The 12,668-nt window shown below is 35.7% G+C and overlaps 1 protein-coding gene across 1 annotated transcript in view; it reads left to right on the forward strand.

The window, feature by feature from the left end:
• The window catches only part of LOC144973889 (uncharacterized), a 13,054-nt gene extending 386 nt beyond the window's left edge, over positions 1-12,668 (forward strand). Inside the window, exons 1-5 of the mRNA XM_078916775.1 lie at positions 1-184; positions 613-699; positions 1,865-1,926; positions 2,745-2,999; positions 12,456-12,668. The exon at positions 1-184 is cut by the window's left edge and continues 386 nt beyond it. Coding sequence (XP_078772901.1) covers positions 121-184; positions 613-699; positions 1,865-1,926; positions 2,745-2,999; positions 12,456-12,668 — 681 coding nt within the window. The 5' untranslated portion in view covers positions 1-120. The remainder of the gene's footprint in view (positions 185-612; positions 700-1,864; positions 1,927-2,744; positions 3,000-12,455) is intronic.

The following is a 12,668-nucleotide window of genomic DNA, read 5'->3' on the forward strand; positions in this document are numbered from 1 at the left end:
AGAACCAATGATTATCTGATAACCACTGACAACTGACTTGCGGAGAGAGTGGCCGACGGACGTCCTCTCTATAGCCGCAAGTATTTTTTCGTCACTTGCTGAGTTCCAAACTAGACGTCTATGGCATCGTGGGGTAAATTGATGCTGGAGGCATCATTGAAGAGACACCGAGATAATTTAAATGGTAAGTTATTGGCCATTCTTATTACATCACTGTTGATTTAAGATTTTCAATAGGGTAGACATCACAATCACACACACACCGATTGATGATTGTCACTTGTCAGTCAGTCATTTGGAAGTGGAGTCAGATAATTCGGGAACTTCTGTAGACTGTAGATTCACACTAGTGAGTAAGATCTGTCGTTTACTACTACTACTACTACTACTACTACTACCACTACTACTTTTAGTTTTAGCTTTATCCAACTCAACACTTCTCGTGTTTATTTTATTTTGGCAAAACTAGAATGGATTTTTGAAAAGAATATAAAATAATTTAAACTTAAACCTGTCTTTGCATCTTGCTTTATGCATACAGTATGCCATATCACAGCCATCACAAAATCATAGTTTAATGTTGAGAATATGCTATTTCTTTTGTAACTTCAGATCAGAGAGATTTGAGCTTTAAAAATCCTGAAAAATGTCTTGCTGTCAATCCAGACAACCCTTTTGATGTGATCTATGATGTTAATGGTAAGAATGTAATTTGATGAGGAAATGAATAACATTTAGGTACACATAGTTTGCTTTTTTTTTTTTTTTTTTTTTTTTGAGTCATGATGTGTAATACTATTACAGTCCACTCCGGATAATTGCAACTCGTTTAATCGCAACTTTCGGTTAATCACAATATTTCCTAAGCAATGGAAATAATTCTATATAAAAGTCACTGGTTAATTGCAACAAACTTCGGTTTTTTAAAAAGTGGTAAATTCAAGAAATCAAACAGTATATCATGATTAAATTTCATCATGGATGAAATCGTGACAGGTTGAAGAATCGAGAGTGAGCAGGATTTAATGCTACAGTAGTGTGTCACCACTCTGTTAGAGTCGAAAGAGGGCGGGGCTCTGCAGTATGGGTTTGTGACGTCATCGGTGGCCATTAAATAGAAGAGGGGTGGGGCTGGTCATAATCTTGACAACAGGTTATAAATGACAGTTATAAAGAGAGACTGAGCGATATCCTTTGTTTTAGGATTAACAACTGTGCATTGTGACCAACGAGTTTGGTGAGAGCTTATTGTCTCTCATTAAGGCTAATCTCTTTAACTCTGACAAATGTTGAATTGTTGAGAAAAAAGATTGAAACTTCTTCCAATCTGAATAAGATATCGGCTTGCTTCATAGCTGCTTTTGGTTGACAAATCTACACGGGGCTGCCATATGGTTTTTGTTTCAATCAAATTGCTCTGTATGTGGTGGACTAAGAATATTATTTACTGGTTTGAGTTGACAATAAATGTGTAAAATGTTGAAATAGTGGACAGGAAACTGAATTTCGGTTAATCCCAACATTTTCGATGATCCCAAGGTATTGCGATTATCCTAAGTGGACTGTACCTGAATCTTGAACGAAAACTATCATATGGATATGATTATAGACAGATTGGTTTCTGGAATTATATTTCCGTCCTCCCTTGCCAACTCTGACGTTCTTGAAATTTAAAAGAAAATAGCCAGAAGGTTTCGGACTTAATTTTCTTTTTTTTTCCAAAGGACAATAGTCATAAGGTAAATAATTTTTAAAAAATCCTTTTACAGCACAAGATGGCATGATTTTTTGTTTAAGAGTTTAGAGAAAAACTTGCACATGATAGTCTTCAGCTTTTTTTTTGTTGTTTTTATTTTCTATATAGACTCCAACTCAGAGCCTGAAAGTGATGCAGAACAAAGTTCCATATCACATGATTCATTTGTGGTAAGTATGTACATTAAAATAAAATCATAACATTTGTATAGCGTTTATCCACAGTTGGCACCATGCTCAAAATGCTTCACATCAACATATTTTGTGGTGGACAAAACACATTTGCCACAAAAGATGAGACCTGCAGTCTGTTAGGCGCAATACAATATTTCAGGACAAGGACAACACTGTTTTACACCAGTGAGATCTCCTAGTTTTTTGTTGTTAAAAATTTTTCTTTGCAGTGGACTTCGCCAACAATAACACTATTTTAAACCTTCCTCGTTATATTTTGAAGTGATATTCATTGATGAGCCATTCACATTTGAAGTCGTTTGTTTTTTTTATTTGACAAAATGTGAAAATGATGCGTTTCCAGGAAAAATTAAAATAGCTTCTGTTGGGATTATACTTTTGATCTCGCATTTTGTCCAAATTCTCTTGCATCGTAATGTTTATCAACTTTTTTTGTTAACTATATTGCAGTTGCAAGGTTAGGAAGTTCATATTGTTGCAATGACAACCGTTTATATGTCCAGAATCGTAGTGATATAAAAAATTGTTTTGTAGTTGTTGGTCCTGGTGTAGGATTTAAAGAGTTGGTTAAAAACGGTTTACTGAAACCCTGGTTGGTGTATCTATATTTATCCAAGCACAGTTGAACATATTAAATACTTAGACAATATGTCTGCCTTTCTCAACTCTTTTTTATTATACTTGCATTATTAACCAGCTAATTGTTTAGTTGGATTATTAAACAATGGCTCTTCATGTTTATTGTCAACATGAATAAATTGATTGATCTGTCATCTTTTCCACAAAATATACAGGGTCCCGATTTTGTTGCTGACTCCGAGTCTGATTCCTCTACGTACTCTGTGAGGTACCCAATGCTGAGTACATCATTGTCTTTGGAACCTAGTGCTCATTCCCCAACTCAGTCAGAGCCTCATCCACAACTATCACAGACTGAACCTCGTTGCCAGTCTGGGACCCAGGTTCAACCCGAATGCTATACACTTGCAAACCAACGTGTTACGTGCAATGGTGAGTCATTTTTTTGTCATTCTTCTCCTTTGATATTTGTGGGATCAATTTTAATTTACCCATTCCTTTTAAAAGAAAACTTCCACCCCCTCCATGGTGCTGCATTTGTGTTATTGCATTTTTTTTTCTGTTTTGGCAGTGCTGCGTCGCAAAATACGCTACCATTTACATAACAAGCACAAATCCAAATTTGATAGGGTGGACATCTTAGAATCTGAAACCCCAATGTGTGAGTGATATCAGTGAAACCAGCCATAAAAATGTTCATGTTTATTTTATTGGGGTTTTTTTTTGTCTGTAATAGACTTAAATTGCTTGTATTGTAAGTGTTAAAATGGTTTTTTTTGTTACAACCCATCTATATATTAAAACTGTTTCTTTGTATTTCTATGATGCTTAAGGCTTTTTTTCACAGACCAGCTGGAAACTTAACGAGAATCAGAGTAGATAACATTTTTATTAATCTTGCAACCTAAACAGTATATGATGATTGGGAGCATTTAAAGAAAAGCACATTTTCTTTTTAATTTGTCGGTACTAAAATTATACTTTGATAATGCCTGCTGTGCTACAAACCCTTTTGACTTCCAGGTTCAATATTTTTCTTTATTCTAAAATTCTTGGGTTTCCTTTCAATGACAACTGAGATCATTAAAATTCAGCTCACAACATGATGTGTGTAGATTTGATGAAAACATATGTTCGAGTTGAGAAGCAGTGTTCACGAACTTGCTGATCGTTTTTACTAGCATTTATTTTCCTAACTTACCTGTATCAATTAACAAAGGCAAGACTCAAATATTTTCTATCTGAACAGTGTGTTTGTTATTGAAATATTTCCGGCATATACATGTCATATTTCATTCCCACAAAATATAAATCAGGATTAAGTTGTCTGGGCATCAGCATCGTTCAGGCAGTTGGGGGGAAGTCTTTAAGGAATTAATGAAGCCGATGCTCAACCGGTCTGGAGGACGTTTGATTGATGTCGGCTGTTTGTTCTGCCAGCCGGTGATGTTTTCTCACTCCCTCAATGACAAAGAAAGTCATTGTTATGACTATGAACTATAGTCTATTATTACTTTTGTTACTATATTAATTGTTACTTATAGCCGCTACTGTTATTATTATTATTATTATTATTATTATTATTATTATTATTATTATTATTATTATTATTATATGATATTGCCTTCATTGCATTCTATTACTATTATTGATATAATTAATTTCTGATTGTTGTAAATAATTTATGTGAATTGAATTTTGTCGATTGGCCAAGGGCCTACAATAAACTTAAATGAAATGTTAGTCTTTGGATAGGACTTGGGTCTATTCTTGATTGCTTTTCCGCCTGGGTCGAGTGAAGCATTTGGAGTAAATTTTGTTGCTCAACGTAAAAAACATGACGCTTACCATTCCGCTGATACTGATACCTCCAAGGGGGTTGGGGAAAAACCTAAAATTCTTTTGACATTCTGTCTGATTTTTCGCTGAAACAACAAAGGACAATCTATGTATTCAGATGAGACTTCAATGTGTTACTATTCCGATTTATGTTCATATTTTGATTATAATGAAGAGGGAACCCTGAACCAGTGAAGTGGGTGGATTGATCTATTTATTTCTATTTCAAAACAAAAATATGGCGTCTTTTCACTGGATTTGTTATGTGGCAGAGGTCTCCACAAATCTAACATACCTCTTCCAAAGGAATAGATGGTAGAAAAGTATATAACAAGAAGGAATTATGACAGTTACTTGTCCAGGCCTTAAATATTTGGAATGCTATTCCTCTCTATCGCTGTCATGTAGCTGATGTGCATATGATCTGTCTATTGATTTATTTTCATAGTTCATAGCATGATGTGCTTTATTTTCTTCTTTTTTTTCCAGAGAAATACAAAAAGCCAAGGAGACCCTGTCCATACTGTGGACAGTTGCAAACAAAACTCTCAAGGCATTTGATGAGGAAACACAAAGATGAGACAGAAGTTACAGAGGCCATGAAACAGCCTGTGAAGGAAAGGGATAGAACAATGGATTATCTCAAGAAAAAGGGCATTTTTTATTCAAACACTAGAAACAATTCAATAGTTATGCGTGAGAGAGCACAAGGGTCACATGAAGTTGTTATGTGTGCTGGCTGTAAGGGGTTTTACTCTGGACGAAGGGTTTATGAACACAAAAAGAAATGTAGTACTGAGCATGCTCTGTGTACTGGGGTTGTAAAATTTTATCCCGTGGCTCCCAATGCAAGTAAAGAAATAAAGGAGAATATTCTTGACAAATTTCGGAATGATGAAGTGGGAAATTTGTGTCGATCAGACAAAGCTATAGTATTGTTAGGAACAAAATTGTGGAGTAAAAGTTCAAAGAAGGAGAGAAAAGTTATAATGAGTGATTTACGCATCTTAGGAAATTTGATTTTAAAAACTAGGAAGAGAACGAATCAACCTTCTTTCTCTGGAGAGGACGTGGTGAAGCGTTGTAACTTTAATGAAATATCGCAAACCATTTCTGAAATGACTTTGAAAGAGGATGGGACATTGAAAGCAGGCTTGAAGCTTTCAATTGGATTTATATTGAAAAAGTTAATTAATTTCTTAAAAGGGGAATATATAATGCAAAACAAAATGGAAGAATCCGCAGAGATAGATTTGTTCAAAGCTGTCCTGGATTATAATTGGGATAGTATTTTTTTTACAGCCAGAGTTCAATGTGAAGCAAAGAGAACAAATTTGAGAAAACCCAAAGAGATGCCATTAGAGAATGATATAAAGAAGCTACGGCAATTTATTACTGAAGAGATGGTCCGTATTTGTGAGGATGATTATCAATTATTTGATTCACATATGTTTGTTAGGCTTCGCAATGTCATCGTAGCTAGGCTTACAATGTTTAATGCGAGGAGAGGCGGAGAACCCGCAAGGATGTTGTTAAAAGACTGGAATGATGCAGATTCAGGTGTATGGGTTGATCCCCAGCTTGTACAACATGTCACTGATCCTCTGGAAAAAGCGTTACTTGAGAAGTATAAGCTGGCCTATCAGTCTGGAAAGGGAAGCAAGATGTTGGTCCCTGTGTTGATACCCAATGACACAATTCAGCCTTTAAGGAAACTTGCACAGGAGCGTAAAGCTGTTGATATTTCAGACAACCCATTTCTTTTTCCAAATACAGGAATATCCAAAGATCATGTAAGTGGTTACATTGCCATCAAATATGTCACTTCCTTAGTAAAGGATTTAGAGAAACCCCAGTTGTTAATAGCTGATAAATTCAGGCACCGAGCTTCGACATTATTTGCCTTACTTGATGTCCCACAACACGAGAGAGATGTCTTCTATCGACATATGGGACACAGTGAATCAATCAATCAAAACATTTATCAGTGTCCACTTGCAATACGAGAAATAACAGAAGTTGGTCATTTTTTGGGTCAAATTGATAACTCAGCATCGGTCACTGGGAAGGAAATTGTAACATTGAAACAAATGACTCTGTAGTGAATAGAGACTCAAATGCAAATTTTGGAACATCCATAGTAACAGCTGCAAATCAAGAAGAAATATTTGATGGTGAAGCAGGAGTGCCAAATCAGCTTACGTGTTCTTCAAAACAAACTGAACCCAAGAGGAATTCAAGCAAAAATCGGAGATACATGTCATGGTCAGATGAGGATACAGATAGAGTCAAGTCATATTTTAAAAACTTTGTCGAAGATGTTTCAGCACATGGTTCAAGGGGATCATTACCTAGAAAGTCTGAAATTATTCTGTTCTTAAAACACCACAGGGTATTTTCACAAAAAGGAATCCCTGAAGGTACACTAATTAGTTTGGTGAAGACAAAGATTTTTAATGAAAGAAATAAATATAGAAGGGAAAGAGCGTTTCAATCGGTGTAATGACAATCATGAATTTGATTTGTATTACATTCATTGTATTGTATAGTGTTATTGACATATTTTGGGGGTTTACAAAAACGTTTTATCTTTATATAGTACAATCTGTTCATCATTGCAATATCCTTTTTTATATTATATGAACATTCATTTGCTCAGCTTGAGAGACAAATGCTTTGTAGAACCATAGCTGCCAACCGTTCTGTTAAAAACGGATTTGTTCCGTATTTGACTTCCTGAGTCCGTAAGTGCTTATTTTTAGTTCAAAATCCGTATTTTGTAATTTTTGACTAATTTGTGGTAAAAAAGCCATGTGAGCCTAATGAATTATTATTATTGATCCATTATTATTACTATTACTACTGCTACTATTGTTGTTATTATTATTATCATTATTATTGGTGTCCAGTGAGAGCATAATCTCCATTTGTGTAGCTCTTTAATTTGAATTATGCCTCTAACATAAATGATTTTCAACAATTAAAAAAGTTCCATTCGTTTATATGACGCCTGTATTTTACTCAAACCTTTCATAATGTATTGGAGATTTGCATAGGATATGGATGTTAGCCTCGATATACTTTGAATATTCTAAGACAGTATTGATACTTTCACTATTTGTTACAAATATTATTTTAATTAAGAATAAAATTAAATCCACCTTTTTGATTGGAAGGTATTCATAAAGAAAATCAATTGCTTATATTGATTAAAGATGACAATGATTATTTCCCTTTATTAATTTATGAAATATATAAATTTAATCCCTTTAAAAACATCTTCATCTGATTTTAATTTTTTTTTTCAAGCAAGCTTTTGTAACGGTTTAGGTTCAAGAAAAATAAGTATACTCCATTTTTAGGTGTGTTTATCTTGTCAAAGTAAAGAAGTAGGAATTCTCTAATATTTAGAGGTGCATTTTACTATAACTACTATTATAGTATACTACTTAAAGACCATTATGTTGCATGAAAGAAAACATATATGCAATCGTCTACTTTTTATCTGAACTCACCTAATTTTTACCCCAAAACGCCCTCTCAAGTGATGTACCAGGTTGGTAGTTATGCATTTCTAACCATCTTAAGTTATTTCATTTATTTTACAATCGTGCTTCTTGTGTATTGGTCCTTATCAAAGTTGAGGCAGTTGAATTCTTTCTTTATATTGTCCGTTCTGAATTTTGATCTCATTGTGGAAAGCTCCCATAGCGGGCAGGGAGGTACACACTGTGTCTTCTATCCCCTTATATCTGTTTTCCAACATGCTTTCAGTCTTTGTCTTGGAATGAGATTACTTGTTTTTTTTCCTGGCCCTCGCCGGAGTCCTAGCTGGGAGGGAAGCAGTCAAATGCATATTTATTGTTTTGGGAGATGATATTTTTTTCCTTGTAAATCATCTCTCTGTTATGTATTATTACTATATTTGTTATTTTTTAATGTATAATGTAAGCATTTGAGTGTGTTCCTCTTTGTTGGATTTTGTTCTTGTGTCCGGATAAGACTTATAGGTGATCTCAAACTTAGTACATTGGTGATACGCTCTTGGAATCTACATCTGATCCCTATTTGTTCCCAGTTCCCCTATGTCTTACTTTCTCTTGGATGCTTCAACTGTAATTCTAGAACTTTTTACTATCCAATTTTCTTCCTTTTTACTGGCGCTGATATAACCTAAATGTGTTGCAAGCGCCGTAAAACCCTTAAAAACAAAACAACAATCATTGTGGAAAGTGTCATTTTAACGATTCAAATGTGCTGGTACTAAACCCGATAATTGAGCAACATTTGGACTAGCCTCTGTCATCTCAAACTTGTTAGTGTTAGTAATAGTAATTAAAAAGGCTGACTTTTATATGTTGCGATTCGATGAAGGGGGGGGGGGGGGGGGGGGGGGGGCTTCGGCACACATCGCCCCTCATCCCGGGCAAAATGAGCGTTCCTTATTTTATTTTTGAAAAGTTGGCAGCTATGTAGAACTATCTGAAAGAATCAGATATGGCAGAATAAAAAGTCTTTCTACTAACCCTAACTTAATTGGCCAATGTAGCTTTATGTTCAGCATTTTCTAGATACCTAATGTAAAATTTCACTATTCTTTTTATGATAGTTTTAAGAGTTGCAATCTTTAGAGGTGACTGTCAAGAAATGACACCTCTGTGCATTTAATTTCATTCTTTCTTTATCCCCTCATCCTTAATCAGAATAATAATAATTAATAATGAAAAAAAATGCAGCAACGACAGCTTAGAACGGCATAAAGTGCTTAAGAATTATTTTTTTTTGCATTAAACTTTATTCAAACGATTTTCAACACTTTTGCTTCACAGTTTATGCTTTTTAACAAATGCAATTAAGCAACTTACCAGCAACAACATATTGGTTTGTTATCATTTGAGGGTTTTATCAGTAAAACTGTTTCTATCCTTTTATGTTGCACTGTACACATAGCAAACTTCATGCTTTTATTTGGTGACCAAAGACTTATGTGATACAGTGGATGAATGTTTGTGATGGCTTTTGGAACTGAAATAAACCTGCAATATGATTTGTAGACTTCTATCGTTATGTATCATTTTTCGGTCAAATGTAAATGTAATTTTACACGAGCTTGATGTATCATAAAACCCACAATGAGCTCAACGTGCAGCTGGTAGTAGATTTATATGGACACGAACAACGTTGTTACAATTCAGTAACGTACTCCAATTAACACAAGTGAGACTGTAAATGAGACTTTTACAATGACTCTGCATCGCCACAAATATGGATTCGAACCCTGGCAACTCGGGCGTCAGACGAACTGTCTACCACGAAACCAAAGCAAGCATTGTGCAAGTTAAAGTGAATGAGATGTTGATTGAAGCCGTTCATTGTGTCCATCAGATCTGCTGTCCTATCCATCCAACTCCATTCACTCACTGGGTGGGGTTCCCGACTTCCCATAATGGGCAGGGACGTACTCGTTGCGTCTTCTATCCCCCTATGTCTGTTTTCCAACTTGTTTTCTGTCTTTGTCTCGGGATGGGATGGGATTACTTGGTTTTGTCCAGGACCTGGCTGGGAGGGAAACAGTCAAATGTATAGTTCGAGTTTTGGGAGATTATATTTTTCCCTTGTAAATCATCTGTCTGTTATGCTCTTTATTGTTTTGTTTACATATTATTTATGCTTTGTAAACATTTGAGTGTATCCCTCTTTGTTGGGACCTGTGCTTGTGTCTGAATGAGACGTTTAGGTGATCTCAAACTAAGTACTTTGATAGTGGGCTCTTGGAATCTACTGTTTCCTATTTGAAACAAATCCCCTTTGCCTTACTTTTTCTTGGGTGCTCTAATTGTAGTTCCAGAACTTTTACTATCCCATTTTCTTCCTTTTTACTGGCGCTGATATGACCTTAATGTGTTGCAAGCGCCGTAAAACCCTTACAAACAAAACAAAACAAACCAAGTCCATTCAGTGGTATACAACAACAACAAATAAACTCCTCTGCCTGGTCCCTTCTATCTCTGATCTTAACCTGGGTCGTCAGGTTTCTAAAGGGGTCGGGGACTGCAAAAACAATGGCGCACGGAGCAACTGGGAATATTTTTTGCCGTGTTTGAGTCCCAGGTTATTTCCCTGAGCGCCCCTTCTGAGGGATGGACCTTCCCAGGAGTTAGTAAATGCGTTGCTCGGCCACTTCACTCTACGCACACTGGGATAAGCTTCGACACTATGGCCATGAAGCTCTTAATCTTAAGGACTTACTTTATTTTAGACAATTTGGTGGTAGCTCACTTGAAAATGCACTCTTAGGTATACACATATATAAACATATACTGGGCTCCCTAAAAGGGTTTTTTAATGTGGTCTCCCTAAAAACATGTTTTTACCAAATGTCTCCTTAAAGCTACAGAAACACTTAGTAAAACATTAGGGGGACCGAGTAATTTTCTATATACCATTGTGATCATCAAGCATCAGAATTGTGTTCATAAATCATTGTAGGGAATCAAACTATACTCATTTGAACAAAGATTGAACAGTTTAATCAATTTGAACAAGACATATGCTTGGTCCTCCAATTGGTGCATTTCACAGTGGTCACCTTAATAGTGGATTGATACTTATATATATATATAATATATATTATATATATATATATATATATATATATATATATATATATATATATCAGAGAACACGAGTTTTGAACCTTTGCCAAGGAATAAAACGGTTGACCGTATTTCATCTTATCAGCTGCGTGGATCTTGTGACATCTGTTCTTTTCTAGAATTTCCAATACTTTAAAGATACAAATAAAATTATTCTTGGTTGATTATCTCACGGAGAGTTTCCAACTGGACCCAAAATAATCCTAGGGGGCAGATGCAGCACAGCGACACGTCGAAATTTCACAGCGTGAAATGACTTATCAAGAACACTGTTGAAATGTCTTGCACAAGGAAAAATCAACGTATAAAAAGTGAACACATACTGTGATTTAGAAACTTCATAGTAAGCACTGACGTACCCACATGCAAACACACATACACACACACACACACACACACACACACACGCCTAGCGCATGTATTATAAACCCTTGCTTGTTTATAACCACCATTGGCGATAGAAGCGTAAGGCGGTTCAACATCTAAATATAATTCGAAATTGAGGCTCATGCGAATATAGACGAAACAAAGATGACGTCAGTCAGCTCTTTGTTATTGTTTTTAGAGAGTCATTTTAATGAAACGTTCTCACTAAATTCTACAATTAGACTATAAACGATTAAGTTTACACATAGTTTTGTTTGTTGGTACGTTATACCAGCTGACGGATGTTGTGAGCATTTTACCTAAACATCAATAACATATGGATGTCATCCGTGCCCTGAATTCCTGGGAATGAACGACAATAAAGTTCAAACACTCGCGTGACTTACATACAAATGTCAAAGAAATTTGACCTGATTTTTTTCATTTGGGGGGGGGGGGGGGGGGGGGGGGGATAACATCGTGTGGTCAACACATGGGTCTCATTACCATAATCTATAAAGCACATAACTTTTATTTGATTGTTTAAGGCTAACACTAGTGTGATATTTAACCATTTAACTGCGTAATTTGAAAAAAAATACACGTATTTAAACATTTTGTCAGAAAACGAATCCTTCAAATATCGATTGTTTTAAATAATCCTGATTTTTGCAAAACATCTCAAACCCGGGACCTCGTGAATATGAGGGTCATTTAAATCGATCGGCATTTAATGGATGAGTTTCCTGGCCATTGTCTTTCCAGAATACGGCAGTTAAATGGTTAAAGACAATTCGTCATGACCATTTACCCGTTTCGTGGAATCTATTCTGGCCACAGAATATGGCTGCCACATGAGGAACGCATTGTGTAAAAATGTTTATGTCATGTTCGACAGTTTCAATAATAACAGTTCTTGGGGTTAGATGTAGCTATAACTGAGTTTTCAAACTGTGCAATACCCATTGCATGTGCTCAAAATGCTTTAAAAGGAGTCCAAAGCCAACAACAACGCTTACTTAACATATAAGAAAAAGCGTGAAACCAGTAATTTCTTTACGACAGGACAACCTTTCTACAAGCCAGATTACCTCTACAGTAAAGAGATTTTTTCAAGTGTTCAGTTCTGCGCCGCCAAAAGCGAGCTTCCAACCTCCGATCTTCAATTCACATCATGCTACAAGACCGCAAGGCGAGACTAAAATGGATGTCTTCATCATAGTACTAGGAATACCGTTCTGCGCTGCCAAAAGCGAGCTTCGAACCTCCGATCCTTAA

The sequence above is a fragment of the Berghia stephanieae genome, chromosome 5 (genome assembly GCF_034508935.2).
Source record: "Berghia stephanieae isolate SIO BIC M18660-M18661 chromosome 5, UCSD_Bste_1.3, whole genome shotgun sequence".
NCBI lineage: Eukaryota > Metazoa > Mollusca > Gastropoda > Nudibranchia > Aeolidiidae > Berghia > Berghia stephanieae.